At 34.9% G+C, this 27513-nt stretch overlaps 1 protein-coding gene across 1 annotated transcript in view; it reads left to right on the forward strand.

Annotated features, from left to right (window-relative positions):
• The first annotated feature begins 440 nt into the window (after positions 1-440).
• Positions 441-27513, forward strand: part of NDC80 (NDC80 kinetochore complex component) — a 75045-nt gene continuing 47972 nt past the window's right edge. Inside the window, exons 1-9 of the mRNA XM_044683045.1 lie at positions 441-541; positions 8673-8759; positions 14528-14651; positions 14752-14924; positions 19254-19356; positions 22258-22347; positions 24252-24345; positions 25088-25194; positions 26100-26240. Of these exons, the coding sequence (XP_044538980.1) occupies positions 441-541; positions 8673-8759; positions 14528-14651; positions 14752-14924; positions 19254-19356; positions 22258-22347; positions 24252-24345; positions 25088-25194; positions 26100-26240 (1020 nt within the window). The remainder of the gene's footprint in view (positions 542-8672; positions 8760-14527; positions 14652-14751; positions 14925-19253; positions 19357-22257; positions 22348-24251; positions 24346-25087; positions 25195-26099; positions 26241-27513) is intronic.

Genomic DNA, 27513 nt, shown 5'->3' on the forward strand with positions numbered 1-27513 from the left:
GCCTTTGAAATCTTTCTAAAGAAGGCAAAGGGACAGCAGTAGAAGGAACAGATTGAAGTGAGGCAAGCTTACTGGCGGGTAAGAGGTCATTGCAGTAACAGTTCAAACCCCGAATGATAAGGATAAGCACTAAAAATCAAGTGGTAGCAGCAAGGAATGAAGGGAGGGATCAAGGGTTAGACATTAAAGAAGTTGAATAAACAGCTCTTGGTAACTAAAAGTAGCCCTGGATAAAGGGAAGTAGCAGGAGAAATGAGATGGTGGTTTTATGCATGAAAATCTAGGTAAATGGAAGTTTCACTGACAGAAATAGTGACCTTTCTCTTTTTTCTTGGTTTGTTTTTTTTTAAAAGAAGGTTGGTAATTGCTTCCAGACTTATATTATTACTTCTCCCCTCCATTCCCCAATAACATTAATTTCATTTCCTTAGCTTGCAGGGATGAAGCGCAGTTCAGTTTCGACTGGTGCTGCTGGCCGCCAGTCCATGCAGGCTTTGCGATCACAAGACTTCAATAAACAAGGTTTTTATACCCCACAAACGTGAGTGTTACTAACATTGATTCTTTTCTGTACATCTTAGTATTGCAGGGAAAGGTTCTGAAAGTGAGGATTCTTTTGTAATAAATGGCAGGGATGTAGGATTAGAAGGACTGTCTACTGCTCACTTCTGTCTACCCTTTGACCTGACTTCAGGTCAGTGAACACTGGACTAGATTCAGTGCATAAGAGGATATTGAGTCTGTTTCAATTAAGACATGGTTTATCAGAAAATTATGGTTTTGTTGTCATTTAGAAGGGATGGAGATGGTGATAGTTTGTCCTTCATACTTGAAGAGGACCAAAATGACATCACTATGTTGGGTTCAACATACAGTGGGTCTGACCAATGATCCGAACAATATGAGCTCAAAGGCTGGGAAGATAAACAGTGGTCCCCTTGCCTTGTAAATCTCTGCTGGAGTGGAATCAGCACCCGGTGCTTTGCCACACAAGAAGAGCCTGATAGCATTCAAAACTTCTTCTGTTGGAAGTTCAGCTAAAGAGGGATTGACTTTACCCTGATGTATATGGTCAGAGCTTCAGCATTGATTGATGATGGTCTGTTGACAACACTGTGGAAGTGTTCAGCCTATTTCTCCAGAATCATTTAGAAGGGATAACAGTGATGATTATTTATTATGTGATTCAAAATACATATTTCCTTTTAGGTCCTCATTTCTATAATTCCTTCAGCTGCCACCTAGTGAGTGAGAATGTCTTGAATTTTGTTAGTAGCCCATTCCACAAGCCTGGTTAATAGTACCTCAGAGCATGTATCACACCATTCTTAATTGTTTTTCCTTAAAAAAATGATCACCAGTTAGGAAACTTGGCTTGAGACAACCTTACATTCAATTATTAGATGACATTTTTCATATGGACTGCAATAAATTAACACACCTTCATTCAATATAATTTCATATCAACATATTTGACTATCAGACTAGATTGAAAAGTAATAACAATAGTTTTAATAGTCCTTCACTATGGATGTTATCTTGACCACTTATTACTTGGGTTACCCTCAATAATTCCTTTACTTATTTATTTTTTTCATTTTAAAATAGAGATAACAGGGAACTTTGGTCAAGATGGTAGAGCCAAATGTGCAGAACAACCCGTTTAAAACCAAGTAAATACTGCAGAAAATTATTTTACAAAAATAATGACTAGAATATGGTCTCCAAACCCAGTTGATGGGACACCTTGAACCCTAAGGAGATAGGAGGCAAAAGACTTAGAATGAAGCAAGCACTGCACTGGAACTTTTCCTAGTTCCCATACCCTCAAGTAAATCTCCTAGAGCTGTAATTGCCTCATTCTAGTTCTTTTGCCTGATATCTCATTCTCAGGCTTCTGGGTATCCCCTTTTGTCACCTGGGTCTGAATGGCCCCAGGATAGTCAAGCATGCCTAGTCAGAAGACAGGAATACTCTAGCAAGGAAGGATGGTAAATACCCCCATAACATTATCCCAAATGGCTAGCAAAGAACCTGGGGGAAAGGCAAGTATTAGTCTACATATCCCAGGGGCTCTAAAAGTTTGTACCAGAACAGAAGCAACACTAATAACCTCAAAGAGCTTAGTGCTTTAGATATAATGTCCTGTATCCAAAAGGTATCAGGAAGCCTGAGACCCACCAGCACTTATGCAAAGCAGATACCTTTGGAGAGTTGGGCAAGTGACAGAATCTCAGACAGTAAAATCCAGCTCAAACATAGCATATCATTCCATTGTAGTATGCAACTGGTTGGAGCCTAGCTCTGATTATATCTCGGAGTGTGGAGAGGGGAACAAAACTTGAAATATAAACAAACAAAAGAGGAAAAAAATGTAATGTATCTAATGATGCTAGGAGGGAAGTAACTGCACAGCACTTAGGAGCAAATTGACAGATAAAGGTGTTAAACCTTGCCTCCAAGGTCATTTGAATCCTAGAAGAGATGAAAGATCAAAAAGAATCTTAAAAATGAATGAAATGAACATTCTAGAGTAAGGGTATCAAACTCAAATAGAAACAGATCTCAGGTTCTATGCTGACTAAAAAAACACAAATTAATGCCCATATTATATTTTTTATTTTGTTAAACATATCTTGATTATTTTTAATGTGGTTTCCTGCCACTTTTTGCTTGGTCTGCAAGTTTGATACCTCTAATCCAAAGGATAGAATTGGAAGGAGACTAAACATTACAAAAATTTAATGCAAAATTTTATACAGAATTAATACAAAATTTAATACAAAAGACACAAGTTCTTACCCAGGCTAAAGACTTCCTGAGAGTGAACTAAACAAAATTAAATAATTTTGTTAAAAAGCAAGAATTACTGAAATCAAAAGACAGGGGAAAAATAAAGGGGGGGGTGGGAAGAAGTTGTTGCTGATCAAAAACAACTGACGTAGAAAACAAGTCAAGGAAAAATTATCTAAGCATCAAGCAAAAGCTTGAATATCATATTCCAAGAAATCATAAAAGAAAATTTCTCGTACCTTTTAAAATCAAAGGGCAAGATAAAAGTAGAATTTACACTGAAGAAAAAACTCTCAAGTAAATCATGGGAGCTATAATTAAAATCCAGAGCTTTCAGGTTAAAGAAAAAGTAGTAGTGTCTGAAGATAGTATTGAAATACCAAGAAACCACAATCAGGGTCATGCAATACTTGGCAGCTACCATTTTAAAGGACAGGAGAACTTGGAATGTAGTATTCCAAAAGGCAAAAGTCTTTTTTTTTTAATAACTTACTCAGCAAAACTGAAGGGAGGGACATGGACCTTTAATGAAACACAGAACTTCTAAGCATTCCTGATAAATTTTTTAAAAACCCAAGTTAAATAGAATATTTGAATTGCAAATGCAAGAGCCAAGAAAAAAGCTATAAAGGCAAATAATTGCATTCCTCAAAAGGGACTCTATGTTGAAAAAGCATTCACATTCTAATAATCAGGAAAGGCATGTGCTCCCTCAAAATCCTAATGTCATAGAGTTAAGAAAGACAAATAAGTGCCTGGCAGTGGTTTTCTCCTCTTTCAGTGATCCTAAAATAAGAAAAGGAATACACTAAGAAAAAGGAGATGGAATGTACTATTTCACATAATTGGGGTGTGTGGGGAAAAAAACTATATAAATATGGATGAAGGAGACAAACAAAGTCCGTATAAAAGGTAACTAGATACCTCAGTGTACAGAATCCTGGGCCTAGCATCAGGAAGACCCAAATTCACATTTAGCCTCAGACACTTATTAGCTGTGTTACCCAAGGAAAGTCATTAACCTCTCTTTACCTCCTTTTCCTGAACTATAAAATGGAGATAATAGTAGCACCTACTTCCCATGGTTGTTACAAGGATCAAATAAGATAATATTTGTAAAGTGTTTAGCATAGCACCTGACACATAATAGATACTATAAATATGCTTGTTCCCTGACCCCTAAATTGAACCTTGCTTTCATCTGAAGCATACCAAAGAGGATTGAACGTAACACAAAATTTGATGCAAAAAAAAAAAAATCAAATTCCCAAGAAAATTAGGTAGGGATTGGGGAGGTGGGTGGTTAAAAAGGAAGATAAAATAACAGAAATTAGTCATAAACCAAACAGATCCCATCTTTGTAGATTCTAAAGGAGGAATGGAAAAGAAAATAAGAAAGGAAGAAACAGAAAGGGAAAAACATCTCCAAACAGGTTGTAGACAAGAAAAAGAGGAGCAATAGACAAAAGTGGATTACTTATTAGTATTTACCTCACACTTTCTCACTAGCTTCTTTGTAAAGAAACAATTTGGGTCAGATGGGATGCAATACAAGGCTTGTTTTAGTATTAAAAGTTATGAGAAAAAGGAAAAGCACCATTAACCATCAATAGCATGAATATGGATGGAATGAATTCACATATAAAATAGAAAAAGATGTCAGTATTCAATAGTATGCCATTCTCCAAAATATATACTTAAAAATAAGGGGGGAAGGAATAGAAATTTATTAAGTACCTATTATGTGCCAGAAACTGTTAAGTGCTTTACAAATATTGCCTCATTTAATCAAAAGAACCCAGTAAAGTAGGAGATAGAATTCATCATGCATCATATGAACCAAAAGGGCAAGAGTTAACAATAAAAAGAAATGATTAAAAGATTAGCAGCAAAAGCACATTTTTTTATGCTTAAAGGCACTAAAGACAACAACTTAATATTATGTACCAAATTACATAATATATGCAAAAAGACCATATCATCCTAAATACTTAAAGGAAAATCTAATTGCTTTTCAGGGAGAAATTGTAAAATTATACTAATTGGGGACCTTAATGTACTTTTTAGAAACTTTGACAAATCCAAACAAAAAGATAAACAAGAAAAGTTATAGTCTCGGAATAGAATCTTAGATAGGCTAGATCTCTGGAAATTGCTAGAAGCAGATAAGTTTCTCAGTTATACATGGCTTCTTTACCAAAACCGACTTTTTAAAGCATAAAAACCTCACCCCAAAATGCAAAACTATTAACCCTGTCCTTTACTGACAACAACAATACAATGTATATTCAATAAGGGGCATTTGAAAAAATTATTCAAAATTAAATGGAGATTAATAATCCTTAAAAGAAAATCTGGGTAAAAAAAATTATATAAAGAGTAGAAAATTTAATCATGTAAAACAAAGAAAATAACAAAACAATATAATACTTTTTTGATGTAGCCAAATCTGTTTTAAATTATTTTTTATTTTTTTATTTTAATAACAAATTGCCACAAAGTTTTCCAAAGTTAATATAATCCAAATTGTCTCCCTCCTTTCTTCCCTCCCCCCTCCTGGAGCTGGCAAGCATTTCAATCTGGATTAAATATATATTATCATGCAAAATATGTTTCCATATTCTTTTTTGTAATTAAATAATCTTACAAAATGAAAACCCTAAAACATATACCCAAATAAACAAATGATAAATCATATGCTTCCATCTGCATTCTAACTCCAACACTTCTTTCTCTGGAGGTGGATAGCATTCTTTTTCATAAGTCCCTCAAAATTGTCCCAGATCATTGTATTACTATTAATAGAAAAGTCATATTGCTGTTACTGTTTATTTCACTTTGCATCAGTTCATGTAGGTCTTTCTAGCTCTTTCTGAAATCTTCTTGTTCATCATTCCTTATAGTACAATAGCATTTCCATCACCTTCATATACCACAGTTTGTTCATCCATTCCCCAGTTGAGGGTCAGCCAAAGTAATCTTGAGGGGAAATGTGTGTGTGTGTGTGTACGTACATATATATGTATATATTTATATATAAACACTTTCACAAACTAAAAAAGAAAAGATTGACAATTATATAACTAAAAAGAAACAACTAAAAGCCCAAAAAATTACTAAAAAATGTATTATAAATACCAAAATAGGAAATCTGAACATTAAAAAGGTGAACAAATTTGAAAGCAAAAAAAAAGAAACCATAAAAAAAAATAAAAACCATTTTAAAAGCCACAGAATAAAAAACCATTAGCTAGTCAGTTATTAAAAAGTGAGAAAGGTTGGGGGCAGCTGGGTAGGTCAGTGGAGTGAGAGTCAGGCCTAGAGACAGGAGGTCCTAGGTTCAAACCTGGCCTCAGCCACTTCCAGCTGTGTGACCCTGGGCAAGTCACTTGACTCCCATTGCCCACCCTTACCACTCTTCCACCTATGAGAAAATACACCGAAGTACAAGGGTTTAAAAAAAAAAAGTGAGAAAGGAAACCAAAGTCTATATAAAAAATGAAAGAGAAGAAAAAAACAACTGTTAAAGAAATAAAGGAAATTATTTTAAAATATAGAAAAATAAAATGACCACTGAAATAGAATAAAAATTGGGGGTTTCAAATAATCAAATATCAAAAATTGAACAAGCCCTTAAATGACTTACCAAAAGAAAAATCTCAGGGACAGAAGTATTTGCAACTGAATTCTATCGAATATTTGATTCCAACAAAGAGATTCTATCAAATTCTTTCTATGATGCAAATGGTCTTGATGTCTTAGGAAAAAGGGAAATCAAAGAGAGAAAACCATAGATCAAGAGTTCTAATGAATATTACATAAAAGATTAAATAAAATTCTAGCAAAGAGATTGCAGTAAAATATCGAAGAGATTCTACATTAAGGCTTGGTAAAAATTATACCAGGGATAAAAATTGTTTCAATGTGTTAATAACAGAAATAATTAACATAACATTGTATCAATATTAAAGAAAAGGCTTTTGACAATAAAACACCTATTTCCTAAGAACACTAAAAAGTATAATATTTTTCTTTAAATAATAAATTATATACAAAAATTTATGGCAGCTTTTTGTTGTAGCAAAGAACTAGAAATAGAGTATCTGTGAATTAGGATATTACTGAACAATTTATGTTATATTCACATAAAGGAATATTGTACATAAAAAGTGACAAATTGATAGGAACAGATCAATGTATATAGTAACAGTATTTAAAAGAAAAACAAACAAGTCACTACAATGACCAGAAGTGATTCCAGAGGACTTATGATGAATCAGGCTACCCATTTCATAGCAAAAGGGTAATGGATTCAAAGTGTAGAATGAGACCTATATTTTCAGACATGAAAAAATGTAGATTTGTTTTTCCAGCAACTGCTTATTTGTTACAAGGATTAGATTTTACTCTTTTTAGAGTCGGAGAGCATGAGAGGGGAACTAAAGATACCATTACCTTTAGGATTTTAAAAAAGAAAGAAAAAGGATAACATTTGTGTCATTCAATTATAATTATATGGTCCTATGTGAATATATGACAGTATAAGTGTTTATATAACTGCAATACTTTTTAAGAATCCATAATTTCATTAGTATAGGTATTTCTTCCATTTGTCTCCCTTTTTGCCATAGTAGTCTTTATAAGTTTCTATGACTGAAAAAATTCCTATAAACTACCAGAAGGCCAAAATTCTGGCATGATTTTTTTCAAACTTAGACTATTCCTCTAAGGACTAGTACAATGTATCTCTTAAGTATGTTCAAACATTCTAATTTGCTAAAGTTAACAGCGCCTTCAAGAATCCAGTGTTGTCAACTTGAAGCATTAGAATAGGGAAGGGGAAAAGAATAAATATATAGTCCCTACTATATGTCTTTAAAGAGGACAAAAATGACATCAAAGTCAGCCACTGCACTGATAATAAATTATTTAACTTGAAAAGGTTACAAGTCAAGACTAAAGTGGAGGGAAAATTGGTGCTTGACATTTTGTTCTCAAATGATTGTGCACTCAATGCAGCCTCTGAGTCTAAGATGCAACAGAACATGGATCAGTTCTGTCACTTGTGCTATTTTTGGCCTGGCAATTAACACAATGAAAACAGTTTCTCCACCAGCCAACAGTGTATCATCCATATGTGGAACCATTGGTTACAGAAATGGAGAAATTATGAATGTTATGGATAAGTTAATTTACCTTGGCGGTATATATTCCAGAGATGATGAGTTTGACACATGTTTTGTCAGAGCTAGCTCAGAATTTGGGAGGCTCTGAAGAAAAGTGTGGAAGGGAAGGTGTGTTGGTCTGCATTCTCTGAATCAAAGGTCTACAGCAGGGGTCGGCAACGTATGGCTCTTTCTGCAGGAGCCATAAAGTCAGTTTTTTTTCAGGCGCTGTTACAGGAGCGCACACTGTGAGCACTGTACAGCTCTCATGAAATTATATTTTAAAAAATGTGGTGTTTATGGCTCTCACAGCCAAAAAGGTTGCCAACTCCTGGTCTACAGAGTCATTGTGCTAGCTTTGTAGTTGTATGCCTGTATACTGGTGCCTTACCAGGAAATTGAATTGCTTCCATTTGGATTGAACATCTCCTGACAAGATAAGATACCAGACACCAAGTCTTTTCTCCAGCTAAACTGCAAACATTCACACTCTACTGCAGAGAGTACAACTCCAATAGGCTTAACAAAACTTTGGCCATTTTCAAGACAAAACTTGAGATTACAACAAAAGTGGAAAAATAGCCAGTGTAATTTCTTTGTGGCACAGTCTTGTGCATTCTTAAGTAAAAAGAGTTGAATCCAGAACAGCTAATGTGAAATCACATTTATGTCTAAAGCATTTTGTTTTATAAATTTGTATTTCTTTTCTTAAAGCAAAGAAAGAACAACCTTTGGGAAGTTGAATACAAATAGACGGACCCCTGGCACATCTGAAAGGAAAATCAGTTTCTTTGGTAAAAGGTAATATTGATATCGGCTTTTTTCTTTCCAGTCAAACAAAATATATTGTTGGATACGTTCTGTATGCCTTCACATTGTACTGTGTTTTTTTGTTTTGTTTTGTTTTTATTAAACCCTTACCTTCTGTCTTGGAATCAATAAGAGTGGTAAGGGTAGGCAATGGGGGTCAAGTGACTTGCCCAGGGTCACACAGGTGGGAAGTGTCTAAGGCCAGATTTGAACCTAGGACCTCCCGTCTCTAGGCCTGGTTCTCAATGCACTGAGCTACCCAGCTGCCCCCTATACTGTAGTGTTGATGAGTCCAAAAGCAATACAAGGAACAGCCTCCCTGTCCTCTCACTTTTCCATGCCAAAAAAAAAAAATTATTATGATTATTAAAGCAAGTTAGGTTAGAACCTACAATATATGAAGTGAAATCATATGGAATAAGACTAAAAAGGGCAGATAGCAACCAGATGATGGAAATTTTAAAATCCCAAACTCGAGTTGTATTTTAATCTAGAGGCAATATGAAGGTTATAAATTTGAGTAAAAGAGTGACCTGCAATTTAGGAATATTAATTTCACAGCCATGTAGAATTTGGGTCAAAAAGGAGGAGAACTAGAATCAGAAAATCTAATAGCATTAGGTTATTATTCTAGTCTAGGACAAATAAGAGAAGAAACCTGTATAAATAGAAAAGGATAAATGTGAGATATTACAAAGTTAGGTTTTTTACAGTAGATGGCATATTAGACAAGTGTTAAGAGAAAAGAGTTAAAGATGAGATCAAGGTTGCAACTCTGGAGAAAAATTAGAATTGGATATACAACTTTACTGGGCAACCACATTCAGAGACTAAATAAACCCATGGTAGCAAGAGAGGAGCCAAGAAGCATATAAAGCTAGAACCTCTCTCAGAATCCACTCAAACCAATAGCACCTCAAATGAATACTGGAGAGATGGAAACAACAAAAGAATGGAGTAAGATAACTCCAACAGAAAACAACTTGAAAGTTGACGGAGACTGTCTGTTTTCACTGGGGTGAGAGGGGATCACAGCCTGAAGTAAATCCTCACACTGAGGAGTACAAGCCACCCTCCACCCATCATCCACCTAATTTCAGGTTCCAAGCCTGGGCACATGCCAACTTCAAAACCCTTCCTGAGCCAACAGCAGGGCACCCCATGCCCATCCCTTGAAGTTCCAGACCCTCGCACATAAATTTATGGGATACAGCCAAAGCAGTATGTAGGTGAAAAATATCTTTGAATGCTTATATCAATGGAATAGAGAAAAAATAGATCAATAAATTGAGCCTACAACTTAAAAAAAAATAGAAAAATGAACCCATGGTAGCTAATGATTGTAGAAACAGAAGAAGGCCTACGACAGAGATTTGGGAGAAACTCTTTAATGGATAAGGGTAGAACCAAGAGAACAGCATTGTAAAAAATGCAGGGGAAAGATAGAGTGTTTATGATAGGTTTGGCAATCAAGAGTTGCTATGTGTTATCAAAAAAATAGTAAATCTGAGTAGGGTCAAAGAAACGCAGTTTGGGTCAAAGGAAGGATAAATGGGGATATTAGGGAGATTATAAGGTGATTGGAGGAGGAATGAAGGTAAGGGAAGATTTATAGGAGATAAAGGAAATGGGGTATGTAGGAGAGGCAGCTCAAACAGGTTTATTCCCAGTGGCTTGTGACAGAGGATACAGGGAGGAAACTAGGGCCAGTAAGAAATGTTTAGGCTTGACTGGAGGGTTTCTCTTGTTAGTTTCTCCTCTCTTTTGGGAGGAGTCGAGAGGGCTCCTCCCTGCCAGTCAAACTGATGGCTGGAGGAAGTCTCGGGAGGTACTTCCTGCCAAGATGGATGCCTGAGTTTTCTCAAGAAATAAAAAAAAAAGATTCCTTCCTGTTGAGCACTTGTCTTAATTTTCGACACAATGACTCACCACAGGGTTTGAACAGGTAACAAGGGGATTTATTAATACCAGGGTCAGTCAGAAGGGGGAGGGGTTCAAGATTTTCTAACTGCTGCTAGGGAGAGGGGTGAGGGTGGGGGATGGGTCACAGAGAGGTTTAGACAGAGAGAGAGACCGGCTCTCCCAGTCAGGAAGATTTGACTGCCTTTTAAGTAGTCTTTATCAAACCTAGGGGTAACTTATTTGAGGATACTCTAATTATCTAAAGAAACTAAAACCCACAATGTTCAATCACCAAGCCCTCCCTTCCAACCAGAATCCAAAGGAAAATCAGGGAAGGGGAGGGATGGAGATGGAAGATCAGGGAGGTCCAGAGAAATGAAATAGGTCCAAATTTCCCCAAAACAAAATAAGCACAGGCCAAGGCCGAAGCAATTAGGCAAAGCCTCCAGCCACAGCGAAGGCCAGAAGGCAAAAGCCCCGTCCGTTGGAACTTCACCTCTATAGCTTTAAGTTCTAACTGACTTTCTGAACATTCTAAGATGTTTAACTGACTTTTTGTGACCGTTAGAAATTACAGAAGCAAAAAGTTTCTGTTAGCCACCTTGCATTACATGTGGGATCTAGAACAACAAGAAATTTTTAAAAGCCATTAGATACAACACTAAAGAGATTGCTGCTAAACTGGAAGACACTAGGCGCATGATTTCTAAAGAGTAGAAAGTGAAAAAATAGTCATCAGATTTTTAGCAACAGAAATGAGGAAAGCTATAAAATGGCTTAAAGGTGTGGCAAGGCCACCAAGTTTATTGTTTTTATGATGGATGATAGCTGAACATAACATAAAAACAAAGGCAGAACCAATGGAGAAGGAGAGATTGAAAATGACAGAAAGAGAAGGAATAGTCAGAGAGACAAGTTCCCAGAAATCAAAGCTAATGTTTATATGGCTCTTTAAGGTTTACAAAGCATATTAATATGTATAAACCCATTTGGTCTTCAAAATAACCTTATGAAAGAGATGCTGTTATCCTATCGTAAAGATATAGAAACAGACACAGCCAAATTAAGGGATTTCTCCAGAGTAACATAGCTAGTAAGTGAGGCAGGATTTGAGTTAAGGTCTTCCTGACTATACATCTAGCCCTTTATCTACTATACCACCTCACTGCCTATCCATTATGTCAATAAGTGCATGTAAAATGGCTTTTAAACAAAATTATAGTGCTTTATTCATAAAAGGATATTTCATCTAATTTTTTTCTATTGTGGAGATGATCATGTTTCACAAAATTTTAAGGCATAAGAGATATGTTCTACCTTCTGTAAAAATATTTAATTGAATCCTAAATAAAAAATTCATTCTTTTATTGTCCAGAGGCCTAGCTGATTCTTTAACTCTTTGAGAATTGAAATTTTTAATTATTGACTTATTTACTTAAGTATTGATAGACATTCCTGAAAGAAACATCTTACTTATAGCACAGAAAAAATAAAAGAATGTCCATCCATACTTATGAAGGGGAGGAGGAAAGAATACAAAAGGGAACTTATACCATAGTGGAACAGACTGAATGAGACCTGGGTTCTAATTCCAGTTTTGCCACTCTTGAGCTTGGATAAGTCATTAACCTCTCAGTTTTCCATATTGGTAAAATCTGGGTGCTTAAACTACTACGGTCCTTTCAAAATTCTAAAACTTTTTGATTCTATGATAATTGAAAGGTAAGTGATAGGCAGTGAAAGTGAGAGATAAAATTACTTTTCAACTAAAAATCAGCTGCAACAAACAATTCAAAGACAGTTATTAAATGCTTACCGTGTACAAAGCATTGAGCCAAATGCTAGGTATGCAAAGACAAAAACCTAAGCAATCTTCATCCAAAAAAACTTATTCTACTCAAGAGCCAGGGAAAATAGTGAAACATCACAGATAAGTTAATATATAAGGTGGTTTCAGAACTGAGATGGCACTCACAGTTGGAGGAAGGAGGTAAAAGCCCCTTATATCAGAAAAGGGCACCTAAGCTGAGCATTGAAGGAAACTAGGAATTCCTGGATAGAGGTAGGGAGGTAGTGCATTGACCATTATGAGTAGCCAGTTCCAAGTTATGGAGAGTCTCAGTTTCTTTATCTGTAAAATGTGGATGATAGCACTTAACTCCCAAGATTGTTGTGAATCTCTAAAAAGAAATAATTATAACAAGCTTGTTTGGGTTTTTTTAAACCCTTACCTTCCATCTTAGAATCAATCCTGTGTATTGGTTCCAAGGCAAAATGTCTGTAAGGGCTAGGCATTAGGGATTAAGTGACTTGTCCAGAGTCACAGCTAGGAAGTGTCTGAGGCCATTTTGAACCTAGGACCTCCCATCTCTAGGTCTGGCTTTCACCTACCTACCTCTCTAGTTATTGTTAATAACAATAACAGCAATAATGATGATGGTGATAATGATATTTGATTTGGAGTCAGGAAGACCCAAATATAAATACCATCACAGATGCTTAAGGAAAGTCACTTAACCTCTCTCAGTCTCAGTTTATTTGTATTTTAAAATAAGGATCATAATAGAAAATAAAATAAGATTACAGTCTGTAAAATTGTTTTGTAAATCTTAAAGCACTATAAAAATATTTACTATTACTATATTTAAGAGATTTAAAAGTCTAAGACCAATTAAGAAAAGTAGAATTTGCTAGAATGGCTAAAGAATAATACCCAGCCATTCAACTACAAAAGATGTCAAAAACAAAACAAAAGATTTTCAGAGATTAGAAGGGAAAGGACATTTTGGAGCTAAAAACTATTTTCTGATTTGAGAAAAAGGGCCTTCCTAGAGCTTTCTGCAGAAGATAAAAGTAAACAATTTAAAAAAGAAAATAGAACAGATTATATAAATTGAAAAACTTTTGTACAGTCTAAGATAAGAAAGAAAGTAGTTGACTGGGGAAAACTTTTTTGTCAAAATATGTCTTATGAGAGTTTGATATCCAAGATATATAAATAACTAATAGAAACATAAGATCAAAAATCATTCCCCAGTAGAGAAGTAGTTGAATTATATGAATAGTTCTCAGAAGAAAAGCAAACTGTTAACCACAAAAAAGAATGTTCCAAGTCACTAACAGAAAGAGGAAAGTATATCAATATAACCCTTAAGTTTCACCTCATCCTCAGCACATTGGCAGATTACAAAAATTGAAAAATAGTCAATATTGGAGGATTGTGGACAGATTAAGATACTAATATATTGCTGGTGGAGCTGTGAATTAAAATTAACTATTCTGTAATGATTTGGAATTGTGAAAATAAAATGACTAAAATCTCCACAATCTTTGACCCAACTATTCTTCCACTAGAATATACAAAGAGGCCATTTACAAAAAGAATGACTCCACATACACCAAAATATTTATAACGTTACTTTTTGTGATAACAAAAAACTGAAAACAAAGTAGATATCTCTCATTTGGGAATGGCTTATTGAATTTTGGTTACTTTATTTATAATATAATATTACCATACTATAAGAAATAACATGATGAATAGAGGGAAGCTAGTCAAGGCTTATGTAAACCAATGCAAAATGAACTAAGCAGAACCAAGAAACAATATATATTGTGACTATAAACAATGTAAACCAAAAACAACCACCACCAAGGCCTGAAACTGTTGTAAAGTTATAGTTATAAGAATATACCTTTCTCCATTCTTTTTCTAAAGACTTAAGTAAAATTATACTTTCTCTTTCTTCAAATAGTTTTAAAGTTCAAAGTTAACTGCTAATAATCTATATTTGCTAAAGAAATGTACAGGTAGAAAAAGGGAAGGCACCATTTTCACTACTTTTATTTATTTTCAGAACTAGTGGGCCTGGATCCCGAAACAGTCTGCTTGGTGTATTTGGCTGCACTGAAAAAATGAAAGACCCTAGACCACTTAATGACAAAGCATTCATTCAACAGTATATTCGACAACTCTGTGAGGTATTTAACCAATTGATATTTTAAGTTCCAATTGTTGACTTGGGTGATTTTCAACTTTTAAATAGTTTATTCTATTATAAAACAATAACAATTATTGCAGTTTCTTACAGAAAATGCCTATGCCTTCAGTGTATCCATGAAATCTCTTCAAGCTCCATCTGTTAAAGATTTTCTAAAGATCTTCACCTTTATTTTTGATTTCTTATGGCCTTCTTATGAGCTTCCTGTTACTAAGTTTGAAGAGGAGATTCCAAGAATTTTGAAAGATCTTGGGTTTGTATGTTAAAATTTTTCATAAGCCTAAAAATATAAGAGGAGAAATATTCAGAGTATATATTTTTACCCAAAGTGCATAAAAAGTTAAGAATACGAAAATAAAGCTGGCTGCAAACATCATTATATAGTTAATTTATGGGAATGTTTAAAAGAAAAATTTTACCAAAATAAATTATAATTGAAAGGCAACAGTTGGGGCAGCTAGGTGACTCAGTAGATAGAGCCAGGCCTGGAGATAGGAGGTCTTGAGTTCAAATTTGACCATAAGCACTTATTAGCTATGTGACCCTGAGGAAAATAATGTTGACTAGCTGCCCTTAATGTTCCTCTGCCTTACTACTTACTACTACTTTCTAATCTTACTACTAAATGTTATCATTTGTGTTTTTTATTTTTTTAAAGAAAAGAACAGCAAAGTTGATAGGGTGTTTGCCTTGATGTGAGTAGGACTAATTTTTTGTTCTAAAGGAAATTGTATAGCTGGTCATGATGCTTCCATAGTTTACATAGTTCTCTCTCTACTTACCTCCCCTTCATAAAATCCCTCTCTTCTTTTATGATACAATCTTTCTCATGAAACTTTTCCTAATGATTACTTTGTTTAATATAGTGGTACAATATTTGCTCTGCTGACTTACTCAAATTAGTTTTTGATAGTAAATTGAATTTGAGTTAAATACAAATAGTTAATTAGCTAAATAAGGAAGTTTGTGGTTGATTAGGCACTGAGTCCAAATTATGGTAGTTATAATATACTATATATGCCTCCCACCCCTATTCCCAATTATTTTCTTTTCTTTCTTTCTAAATCCTTACCTTCTGAAATTGGACCCCTACTTTGATTTTACTTTTCTCATCTAGGATCAGCCTAGTAATCAACCACTGACCTTAACATTGTTCTCTACCCTTAAATCCCTGTTCTCTTTTCCTATTGCTACTGTCTTTTACCATATCTCAGCCCTAGATTATTCCAACTGCCCTTCTGTTTTCATGGTAAAGCTACTGAATTGAGAGTCTCAGGTGCATTAGAAATTCATATTATATAACCTCAGCTGGCCCCACACTGCAGCAAGTCAGTTGTCTTATGACTGACTGACTTCCCATCTCATCCCCCAGAAAAGCTATTCTAAACTTTCTCTTCCTTCCTCAAGGCTTCCATAACTCCCCATTCCCTTCCCCTTTCCATTCTTCCCTCTTACTAAAATATGAGATCTTTTGATCTGAGGTCCCTCTTCTCCCTTTACCATATTCTACTCTTTTCTGTTTTGAATTTCTGATAAGGAGGTGAGCCTTCTGATCAAGTCCAACCCTTTTATATGTGCACTTGATCCTATCCACTCCTATTTTCTCTTTCATACTGTATCTTTAATGTCTTTTCTCCTTCCTAATCCTTCTCAACCTATATGCTGCATTTGACATTGCTGACCTCTCCTAGATGCTTCCTTCTTTCTGGACTTTCTTGGCCTTACTTTTCCTTGATTCTTTTCCTCTCTTTCTGACTTCTCAGTCTCCTTTGCACTGGGGTTATCTTCTTTCTTAGGCCCCCTATTCTTCCCTTACTTCATACATTGTCAGTGACTTCATCATCTCTAATGGGTTTATCTCTTTTCAGATAACTCCTCAATCCAGCCACAATCTTTAATTCTACCAATAATACTACTAGTAGAAGTAACAATAACTAGCAAAGATTCTCTCCCTCCTCGGATTTCCCTAAAGCACTTTCCTTTTTTCCTATCTTGTACTACTTTACATCATAATTATTTGCATACATGGTCTATTTCCCCTATTAAATTATAAATTGAAGTTGTATAATTATATAGTAAATTCTCCCACCTACCCCTCCTTCGTTGAGAAGGCAAGAAAAACAAAATCTGTTGCAAATATGTATCATCAATAAAATAAATCCCTGAGTTGATCATTTTCATAAAAATACAGATAGATATTTAGATCACACTTACTATATGCTCAGCACTGTGCTAAATAGTTTATAAATCCCTCATTTGATCCTCACAACAAGCCTGAGAGATTATCTCCATTTTTATAGTTGAAGAAACTGAGAAACAGGATGAGTGACTTGCACAGGATCACTCAGGTCTTGCTAAATCCGGTTCCAACACTCTGTCCACTATGCTACCTCTCCATAGAATCAGTCCCAGATCACCAACTGACTATGGGACATTTCAAACTGGATATTCCAGAGACCTCTTCAATTCAATGCTTCTAAAACACAGCTCATTATCTTTCCTTCAAAACTCACCAATTTTGTCATATATGCCCCTGATCTTCCAGTCACCCCGTTTTGCAGCTTGAAATTCATCTCCTCAACTCTCATTCTACCTCACCTCATATACCTGAACAATGTTTCCAAATTTTGTTTCTATATATCTTACAACTGATATCTCTTTACTGACACAGGTCCCATCTTAGTTTAACTCTCAACTCCTCTTTCCTAAATTATTGCAATTGCCTCTTAATCTCCCTTCCTCAGTTTTCTCACCAATCTAAGCCATCCTACACTGTTACCAGAGTGCTTTTCCTTAAGTGCAATGCTTTCTGTTATTTCCTCACTCCTCCAACGAAGATCCAAATGTAAAGTCCTCTGTGTAGTTTTTTTTAATATTTTTCCATATTTACATAATTCATTTTCACTTCCTCCCTCTCCCAAAGCCAACAAGCAATTCTACTGGGTTATACAAATTTTAACACTTGATACCTCTTTCCATATTATTTATTTTTGCATTAGAGCAATCTTTTAAAACCAAAACCCCAAATCCTATACTCATATAAACAAGTGATAAGTCATGTTTTTCTTCTGCATTTCTACTCCCACAGTTCTATCTTTCAATGTGGATAGCATTCTTTCTCATAAGTCCCTCAGGATTGTCATGGATCATTGCATTTCTACTAGTAGTAAAGTCCATTACATTGTATTATTCCACAATGTTTCACTTTCTGTATACAATGTTCTCTTGGTTCTGCTCATTTCACTCTACATCAGTTCATTGAAGTCCTTCCAGTTCATGTAGATCCTCCAGTTCATCATTCCTTATAGCACAATAATATTCCATCACCATCATATACAAACATTTGTTCAGCCCTTCCCCACGCAAGGGACACCCTCTTATTTTCCAATTTTTGCTACCACAAAGAGTGTGGGTATGAATACTTTTTGTACAACCCTTTTTTATTATCTCTTTGGGGTCTCTGTAGCTTTTTTTTTCTCATTTTTTATTTAATTAATTAATTTGGAGTATTTTTCCATGGTTACATGATTCATGTTCCTTCCCTCTCTTTCTTCTTCCCCCCTCCCAGAGCCAACAAGCAATCCGTATAGCTTTTAAAGGCCTGTACAACTCCTCTTCTGTCACTTGTGATTAAGACAAAAAGACAGACTCTTTGTTCCTAAAATGCATTCTCCCTCTCTGTGCTTCTGCTCTGACCAGCCTCCATTTCTGAAATGCATTCTTCATTTACCTCCACTCCATAAAGTCCTCTTCCTTTATGACACAACTCAAACATGATCTTCTGCATGAAGCTTTTCCTAAATAAACCCCATAGCTACTAGCATCTTCCCTCTAAAATTCCCTTTGTATTTAACTACTGTATATACATTTATTTATTGTATTTTTATGCTAAATATATTTTAATATATTTTTATCTCTCCTATTAGAAAGCAAGCTGGGGATAGGTAGGTTACTCAGTGGATAGAGCACCAGGCCCAGAGATGGGAGGTTCTGGCTTCAAATCTGTCCTCTGATACTAACTAGCTGTGTGGCTTTGGGCAAGTCACTTAACCCCCATTGTCTAGCCCTTACTGCTCTTCTTTCTTAGAATCAATACTTACTATCAGTTCCTTACTATCAGGTAAGGGATTTTTTTTTGTTCTTTTAAACCTTTCGCTTCCATCTTAGAATCAGTACTACATTTTTGATCATAAGGCAGAAGAATGATAAAGGCTAGGCAATAGGGGTTAAGTGACTTGACCAGAATCACACAGTACATGTCTGAGGCCACATTTGAACGTAGGACCTCCCATTTCTTAGGCCTGGCTCTCAGTCCACTGAGCCACCTAGCTTGCCCCTGTTTTGTTTTGTTTTGTTTTGTTTTGTTTTGTTTTGTTTTGTTTTGTTTTGTTTTGTTTTGTTTTTAAAGAAAGAAAATAAGCTCCTTGTGATTAAAGATTGTTAATTCTTTATGTTTATATCCTTAGTACCTTACACATAGTAGTCATTTAATACTTGTTAATTGATTTTTTTATAAGATGCTTATTTTATCCACTCTTTTCTTATGTTTAACATATTAACTACATTATTTTTGCTTTTATAGGTATCCATTTGCTTTACCAAAAAGCTCCATGTATACAGTGGGAGCACCTCATACATGGCCTCATATGGTGGCAGGTTTGAATTGGCTTATAGACTGTGTTAAGGTATTGTTTGATTTGAATAAAATAAAATTAAAGCATTTGCTTTTTAAAATATAGGGATTTTTTGCATCCTACAATAAGTAAAGCAGAAATTCACAACTGCAACTTCATAATGCCTGAGCATGAATATTTTTAATTACCTCAAGCAGCATCAAAAATTTTCATTACAAATTAGAAAACAAAAATCATTCAGTATAATTAAAAGTAAATTAAAACTAAATAGATAAAGCACACATCATTTAGTTGAGATGACTGGTTTTCCCCACACACCATTTTGTATTCCAAAATTCTTTTGTCAGAAAATGTAATTTAAACATTATTTACAAAAAGTGAATTCTTTTACTATAACCATAACTGATCATATAGGCCACATTTGAACCCAACACCTCTCAACTCTAGGCATGGCTGTATCCACTGAACTATCTAGCTGCCTGTAGCCCCACAACTTTGTACAGAAATATGACACTACATTAAGATATATTATCCCTTGAAAAAATTATTTGGAAGATTAAGTAATTCAGATTCTAATTAAAAAAGAGTTATGGATAGTGACTTTGACTACATTTTCATGTATTTGTTTATATAAAGTTAACACTAAAATTTGATCAGCCAAGCACTTACTAAGCACCTTCTCTGTGCCACGAACTCCACTGCCTGTTAAATAGACAAACAAAAATTAATAAAACAAAGAGGAGAGATGGAGTATCCTGATAGAAAGTAAGCCAGTTTGTCAGAGAAAGAGGGGAGAAATGTACAATGAAACAGGAAAGATAGATTGAGGCTATCTGTAGTGTTCTAAAAACTAAACAGAGAACTTTATACTTTATCCTTAAATTGGTAGAAAGCCCAAGGAATCTTGTTGATTAGCAAAGTCAGATCTGCACTTTAAGAAAATTACAGAAAAACCAATTAGGGAGCCATTGAAATAATCTAGACAAGAGAGGTGTTGAGGGCCTATAGAGGTAGAAACAAACAAAAAGATTTGGCAGTTCAGAGGATATCTGAAAATGAGGGAGGGGAAAAAATTGAACATAATACTAAGTTTAGAAATCTAGAAGACTTAAAAGAATGGTGATGCCTTCAACAGAAATAGGAATTTTTGGAAGAGGAATGAGTTTGCAGAATGGATGATAATACTTCATTTTCGACATGTTAAATTTGAGATATCTCTGGGACATTCAGTTTGAACTGTCTAATTGTGATCTAAACTTGGGAAAAGACAAAGGCTAGATATATAGATCATGAATCATTAACAAAGAAATAAAAATGAAGCACGGGATGCTAATGAGGTAACCAATAATAATAGCTAACATAGATCGCTTATGTACCAGACACTGCTAAATGCTTTATAATTAATAATCTCATTTGATCCTCACAATAAGCATAGAAGTGAGGTGCTATTATTATCACCATTTTACAGCTAAGGAAACTGAGGCAAACTGATTAAGTGACTTACCCAGGATTACACAGATACTGTCTGAGGCCAGAATTTAACTTGTCTTGCTACTTTAGGCCCCTATCCACTGTAAGCTTTATCTTGCTACCTTAAGCTCTATCCACACCACCACCTAGCTTCCTTCCCCAAGACAGTGAATAGGAGTCCTAAGACAAAGTCTTGGAGAACTCCCATAGAAGGATAATGAACTTTCAAAGGAGGTGGAAAATACTTAATAGCTTAATAAAAATCTTAAAGAAAGTTATATTGTGGATAAAAGATTGTACCAAATCAAGAGATCTAAATTGTAATCCAGAGGTTACTGAGGCTTTTAACATTTTCCTAGGGCCATGTTTCTTATCTTTTCAATTGCTTTGACTTTAGTTACTGTTAATATGTTCCATTTACTGTTTAAAAGATATTCAAGTTTGATAATTTAGAAGAAAATTCTGTTATTAACATAAAGTATTAATGTACTTATATCTATCCTGCCCCCAGAAAATTAACTTTTAAAACAATGTTTAAAAGGATTTCCTGTAAGAATGCTGGTTACTTAGGGCAATAAAAGTAAATGAGATAAGGTATGAGAATGTATATGCTCTTCTATTTAATTATGCTGTTGGGAACTTAAAGATTTTGCAGACACTAGCTACCCTTAGGTCATTACATGGCTAGCATTTCCTAAAATGTAGGGAAGGGGATGGTAAGCTAAAATTTTAAATTGTGCTTTGGTACATGAGTAATGAACAATTGCAAATATACATTATATTTGTAAAGAATTTTTCAATACCAGGGAGTTTCTATTTGTTCATCATAGCATTTAATGAATTATCTCTTGTTAGCAATATTTCTTTAATTATATTGGATTCTTTGTTAAGATAGTAATTCTTTCCAGATCATAGGTTCAGATCTGGCCTCAGACACTTCCTAGCTTTGTGACCCTGGGCAAGTCATTTAACCCCCTTGCCTAGCCCTTACCACTCTTCTGCCCTGAAACCAATACACAATATTGATTCTAAGACAGAAGGTAAGGGCTTATTTTTTTAAGATAGTAATTTTTATAATTATGTGTAGCTAATTAAAATATTGTTAATTAAGTTTATTAATTTAGTCCTCCTTTCATAGTGTACTCTGAAAAGAGCATTGTTGAGAATAACATAAATGTATTTTTTTTTTAAACCCTTGTACTTTGGTGTATTGTCTCATAGGTGGAAGAGTGGTAAGGGTGGGCAGTGGGGGTCAAGTGACTTGCCCAGGGACACACAGCTGGGAAGTGGCTGAGGCCGGGTTTGAACCTAGGACCTCCTGTCTCTAAGCCTGACTCTCACTCCACTGAGCTACCCAGCTGCCCCCCATAAATGTATTTTTAGATATACTTTGTTTAAAAAAAAATAAAAACTTCAAGTGGTGAATATGTTAGTGGTGAATATGTTTGAGAACATCTAAATATTTTACTGGATCCTTTTTAGCTCTACTTTTCCAGGAAAGAAAGTTCACCTTCATTTGATGATGGACAGCCCTGGGGACCAGAAAGTGAAGATGGAATAATGCATAATAAGGTACTATAATCTCAGAATTTTTTTTAAATTTTTTAAGTGTTAACATGATATTAATTAACTGAATATGTCACCACCTAAGAATTCATTGAAATTCTTATAGGATTTGTGTTCTTTCTGAAGAACTGATATGTTTATTAAATTAAAATGTAATTAAAGAATCTGGCACATAGTGCCTGGCATGTTATGAGTATTAGATGTTATTATCAGATAAGAAAATAAGCTCAAAATGGTTAAGCAACTTACCTGTGGTCACAAAGCTAGGTAATGTTCAACAGATTTCCTCTTGTTCTTGTTCCTTTGTTCTTTAGGCACTAGATAATAGATATTTTTTATTATATTTACATATTTTAAAGTGGCAAGACCAGTACTAGCTTTGGTATTCTAATAAAACCTAATTAACACCATGGTGACAAATTATTTCCTACCTTTTTCACATCAAATTCAGTGAATCTACTTTAATAGTCATAGTATAGTTGTAAAGAGGCCAAGCTCACCAGTTAGATTAATTAAAAGAAAATATTGTTTTGCTTGTATTTCTAATCCCAACTAAGCATCTAGCTCATATGACAGCGATCACCATCTTAATATTATTATTGATTAAAAAACTAAACAAAGAATTTCCTCAATTTTGCATATAATACATATAGAAGATAAAGCACATATCCCAATAGTGTGTTAAGCAATGCCCAATCTAATAATCATTCCTGCAAAAGTCACTGATATGTCCTTAATGTGTATCTGATTTACCACTTTTGAATCCATACTGAACTCAGTTAAATGAATGAAGCACTTTGTCAGACCTGACTAATGGGGGTCTAACCCAAGGCAAATGAGACAGAGAGTTGAGTTTTATTGTGGGAAAGGAAAGTGGGGTGGGTAGGCAGAGCAAGGATGAAGCCCACAAACCTACAGATGGCTAGGGGTCTCCACCTGGGTGAAGAAGGGTCATTCTTTTATAGGGTGGTGGTCTGGGATTAGGTAATCTGGATTGTCTCTATTGTACAAAGTTGGGGTTATTCAGTAAAAATCATTGGATGGCCTTAAGCTGTTTGGGAACCTCGGTCTCTAGGGTTGGAAAGTTCTCAGTCCTGATGGTCAGTATTGCAGGAGGTCATTTGTCTAGGCCTAACAGAGAAATCTTGTTGTCCTGCCCCGTTTTACTATCGTGGCAGTTTCGGTCCCAGGCTTAGGCAGCTGGAGAGCTTTGGCCTCAGGCTAGGATGCAGGAGAGGGATTTTTGGTCCCAGGATCTATCATTCTTAACTATGTGCAAAGTACCATGCCCTGAGAATACAAATGGAAAAGTAGATAGCCCCTATACACAACAAGCTCACATTCTAATGAGAGAATACACATGGAAATTTTTATCTACAACTCAGATGGAAAAGTCCAGTGATCCCTCTTCTTTAATGTTAGTGTTTCCAGGGCTTGGGATTAGAGTCCTGGGCTGTTCCCATCAAGTCTGAAGAGAGATGATGATTGAAATGGTGGTGCTCTTAGCACAGTGCCTGGACATAATAGGTACATAATAAATGCTTTTTCCCTTCATTTCTCATGGTCTACTTGCCTTATATGTCCATTTTCACACAAAAATCCTTCACCATTTCATATTTCTTAATGACTTTCTATTTCTTCGAACATTATTCCAAGGACTAAATCAAAGGAATATATTCTTGTTTTGGGTATCATTTTTCTCTTTAAAAAAAAATCAAACTTCATAGGTATAAATAAATCTTTACAATGGAATGAAATACATGAATCTGCTTTACATATTCTTAGATAGGTTCCTATTAGTGGGTTTGGTTTTTATTTAATTAATTAAAGTTGAGATTTTCTAAAAAGGAAAATAGTAAAATGGCTAGCTAAAAAAAATTGTCTTAAAAAAATACTTCCCTCTTTTCCAGTTGTTTTTGGACTATACTGTAAAATGCTATGAAAATTTCATGACTGGTGCAGATTCTTTTGAAGATTTAGATACAGAGTTATACTCAAAGCTAAGTAAGTGTTCATTTCTAACATGTTAAAAATTATTGCCTTGTACTAGATACTGAAACAGTAAAACGTTTAAAAATTATAAATATGCCATCATAATAAATCTCATTTATGTAGGGATTTCACTTTTTAAAAGTACCTTGTCCATTGATCTTGATGCTTTCCTTTGGGGCACAGATAGTATCCTTATGAAGGACCCTGAGGTATAATTAAGTAAGTTGCCCCTAGTCTTTCACACATTCTCTGGCAGATGAAAACATAAGTTCCTTGACTTAGTCTGTTTTTTTTAATTGATTATACTCCAGAAACATTCAATTCACAGTCTTTACATTATTACAAAGGTTCAGAGACTTTCTTCCATAATATCATTGCTTTTGTTGGGAATCAAGTTATGTAAAGGGCAGGTATAGCCCTTTCCAAATTCTGAGTTTCTTTCAACAAGCAGGGAAGCTCTTGAAATGAAGTGATCATTTTGTTTCTGGCAATTTAAAAATGATGAAACTATTTCATAATGACTTACTCTTGGGAGAGAGACTGTCCTGACCATTGATCAGGTTATGCCAACTGGTTCACCTGGGGAGAAACCAAACTAGATCATTTTGAAAAGTGTTTACCTAAAGAATGGGAAATAGGGAACAGTTAATATCCTAGTAGATGTACTATAGGGAAAATTTAATAAGAAATATAATAATTGTTTTTAAATAACTAATTCATATTTACTACATTTTGGGGTTTTATTTCCTTTCAGAGGACTTGTTTAATATAGATGATTTCCAAATAGAATCATTAGCTTTGGAAAACAAAAGGCTAAATGAAGAAATTACAACCCTGGAACGAGAGAGAGAAAATGAGCCGGTTAGTAAACATGCCTGCCTCTAGTGAGATCATACACTTGGGAATTTAAGCCAAAAACTCTTAAACTAATTCAGTGCTTTGTCTTTTTCATAAAGATTCGTTTTTAAGTAACTTTATTTATAAATCATTCATTAACATAAAACTGAACTTCTTGTAAAAACAAGTTGTTTGATATTCTCCAGAATCTGTTTGTCCCTTGTGTGACATAACTTAGACTAGTGAGATTTGTTGTCTGATGCAATATTCATGTACATTTACATAAGACCAAAAATGAGTCTCCTATCTCAGTTGGGAGGTTCTTGATAGTTACGGGAAAAGAAGTAATAGATTTATTTTTTGTTTACTAAAAGGTTTATGTAATTATAATTTGATACTTTAACCTAGATAATTGCATTTAGTCTATTTCATTATATAGTTACTATATGTTTTAGATTAAAATTAGGCTATGGACTTCACAAAAATAATAGCATTCTCAAGGGCCAAGGGAATTAGGGCCTGCAAAAAATTTCTACTTTACCTTTACGTTTCTCTACTCATTATTTACTTATTGAGAAATCCTTATCCTTAATAAATTTATGGCACACAAAATTTGCTTATCTCTAGCAATAGGTTTAAACATTATTACAATGATACTGGTCATAATAGGTATCATTGAAATTGGAGTCAGGAAAACATGAGTTGAATCTATCTTCCATTCCTTTGTGCCTCAGGCATCTTCCTAATGGTCATTTCCTAAGTCTTAAAGAAGTTGTGATAAGTTAACTTAGTGGTTAGAGTTTCCACACTGGAATCTTCTACCCTGATAAAATTCATTTCTTTTAATAATCCATTTTTGAAACAATTTTTGGACTAAGATAAACTGTCTTTCTTCTGCTCGTAAATTTAATGTTCTTTTCTCTTAAAAGAATCGACTTGTATCACTAAGAAAATTGAAAACATCTTTAAAAGCAGATGTTCAGAAGTACCAGGCATATATGAAAAATTTGGAGGCACATTCTGCTGTTCTTCACCAGAAATCAAGTAGTCTAAATGGAGAAGTTCCTGCAGTAGGTAAGGTCATATAGTAGACATTATAGGTAAATATATTAGTGAGTACTTGGGTATTCACTCTTTCAGTGACAAGAAAACTCTAAAAATGTAGTTTTCTTTGATAAAATAAATTTATCTTTCTGGCTAATTTCCTGCTAATCACCTGCTTCTCTTATCCTGCAAAAACTGGTTACCACTGGTTCCAAACCATTTCAGATCCCTAAGCACAGGGCAGAACAAGACAAAGAATAGCACTTAGCCCTTGGTGGATAGATGACCACGTGCATCCTGGTATCTGGAAGTGTGTATTCTGGTTACTATCCTGTTGTCACAGGCAGCCTATTAGAGGGGAAATAGGAAGTGTGACCAATAAGAGGCTGGGAGACCCTTCTGGGCAAAGATCTGGCTTTATCGTGACAGAAATCCCATAACCAGAGGTCTGCAGGTTTCCTCCCAGTTCAAAACCTGAGACCCCATTTTGCACAACACACACTTTATAGTTTTATAGCTTCAAGGTTTCTCCTGGAGCTCATAAGGAACCCCAGGGAGCCCCCCTTCGGAAGTCCAAGGTAGCCCCAAACCTTCTGGGTGACTTCCTATATGAGCTAGTGTGCCCAGAGTACATTGTCAAATGGATTAACAACTTACTTATGATTAATATAACACACTTAAATTTACTCTTAACAGTAAATACACTTTAAATTATAACTCAAGTATTATCCTGGCACTAGATTCTTAATCTAGTTTGCATACGTAGGCTTTTACCTGGGACTAAATTCTTATTTTGAATCACACTGCTAATTTTTTTAATTCTAAAAATCCTCAAACATTTATTAAGCTATTAATTATAGATTTTCTGGTTATAAAAGTCAAATAAAGAGACAACATTCTTATCTCCTGCTCTTTCAGTTCCAGAAGCAAGGCACAGGAAAGAAGCAAAGAACACAAATACTGACCTAGGGTCAGCTATCCTTAACTGTCGTACCCTTGTTGCTTATTCTTAACTTTTCAGCTGCGTTCTTTTTAGGCCCCTTTGTAGTGGGTTAAGGAGGGATTATTCCTTTTATGTCATGTCTGTAAGGATGCAGCTGGGTTGCTCAGTGACTGGAAGGCCAGGCCCAAAGATGGGAGGACCTGGGTTCAAATGTGGCCTCCAACACTTTCTAGCTGTGTGGCCCTGGGCAAGTAACTTAACCCCCATTGCTTTATTCTTACTGCTCGTCTGTTTTGGAATCAATACACAATATTGATTCTAAGATGGAAAGATAAGAGTTTTTTTAAAAGAAGTGG

The sequence above is a fragment of the Gracilinanus agilis genome, chromosome 1, assembly GCF_016433145.1.
Source record: "Gracilinanus agilis isolate LMUSP501 chromosome 1, AgileGrace, whole genome shotgun sequence".
NCBI lineage: Eukaryota > Metazoa > Chordata > Mammalia > Didelphimorphia > Didelphidae > Gracilinanus > Gracilinanus agilis.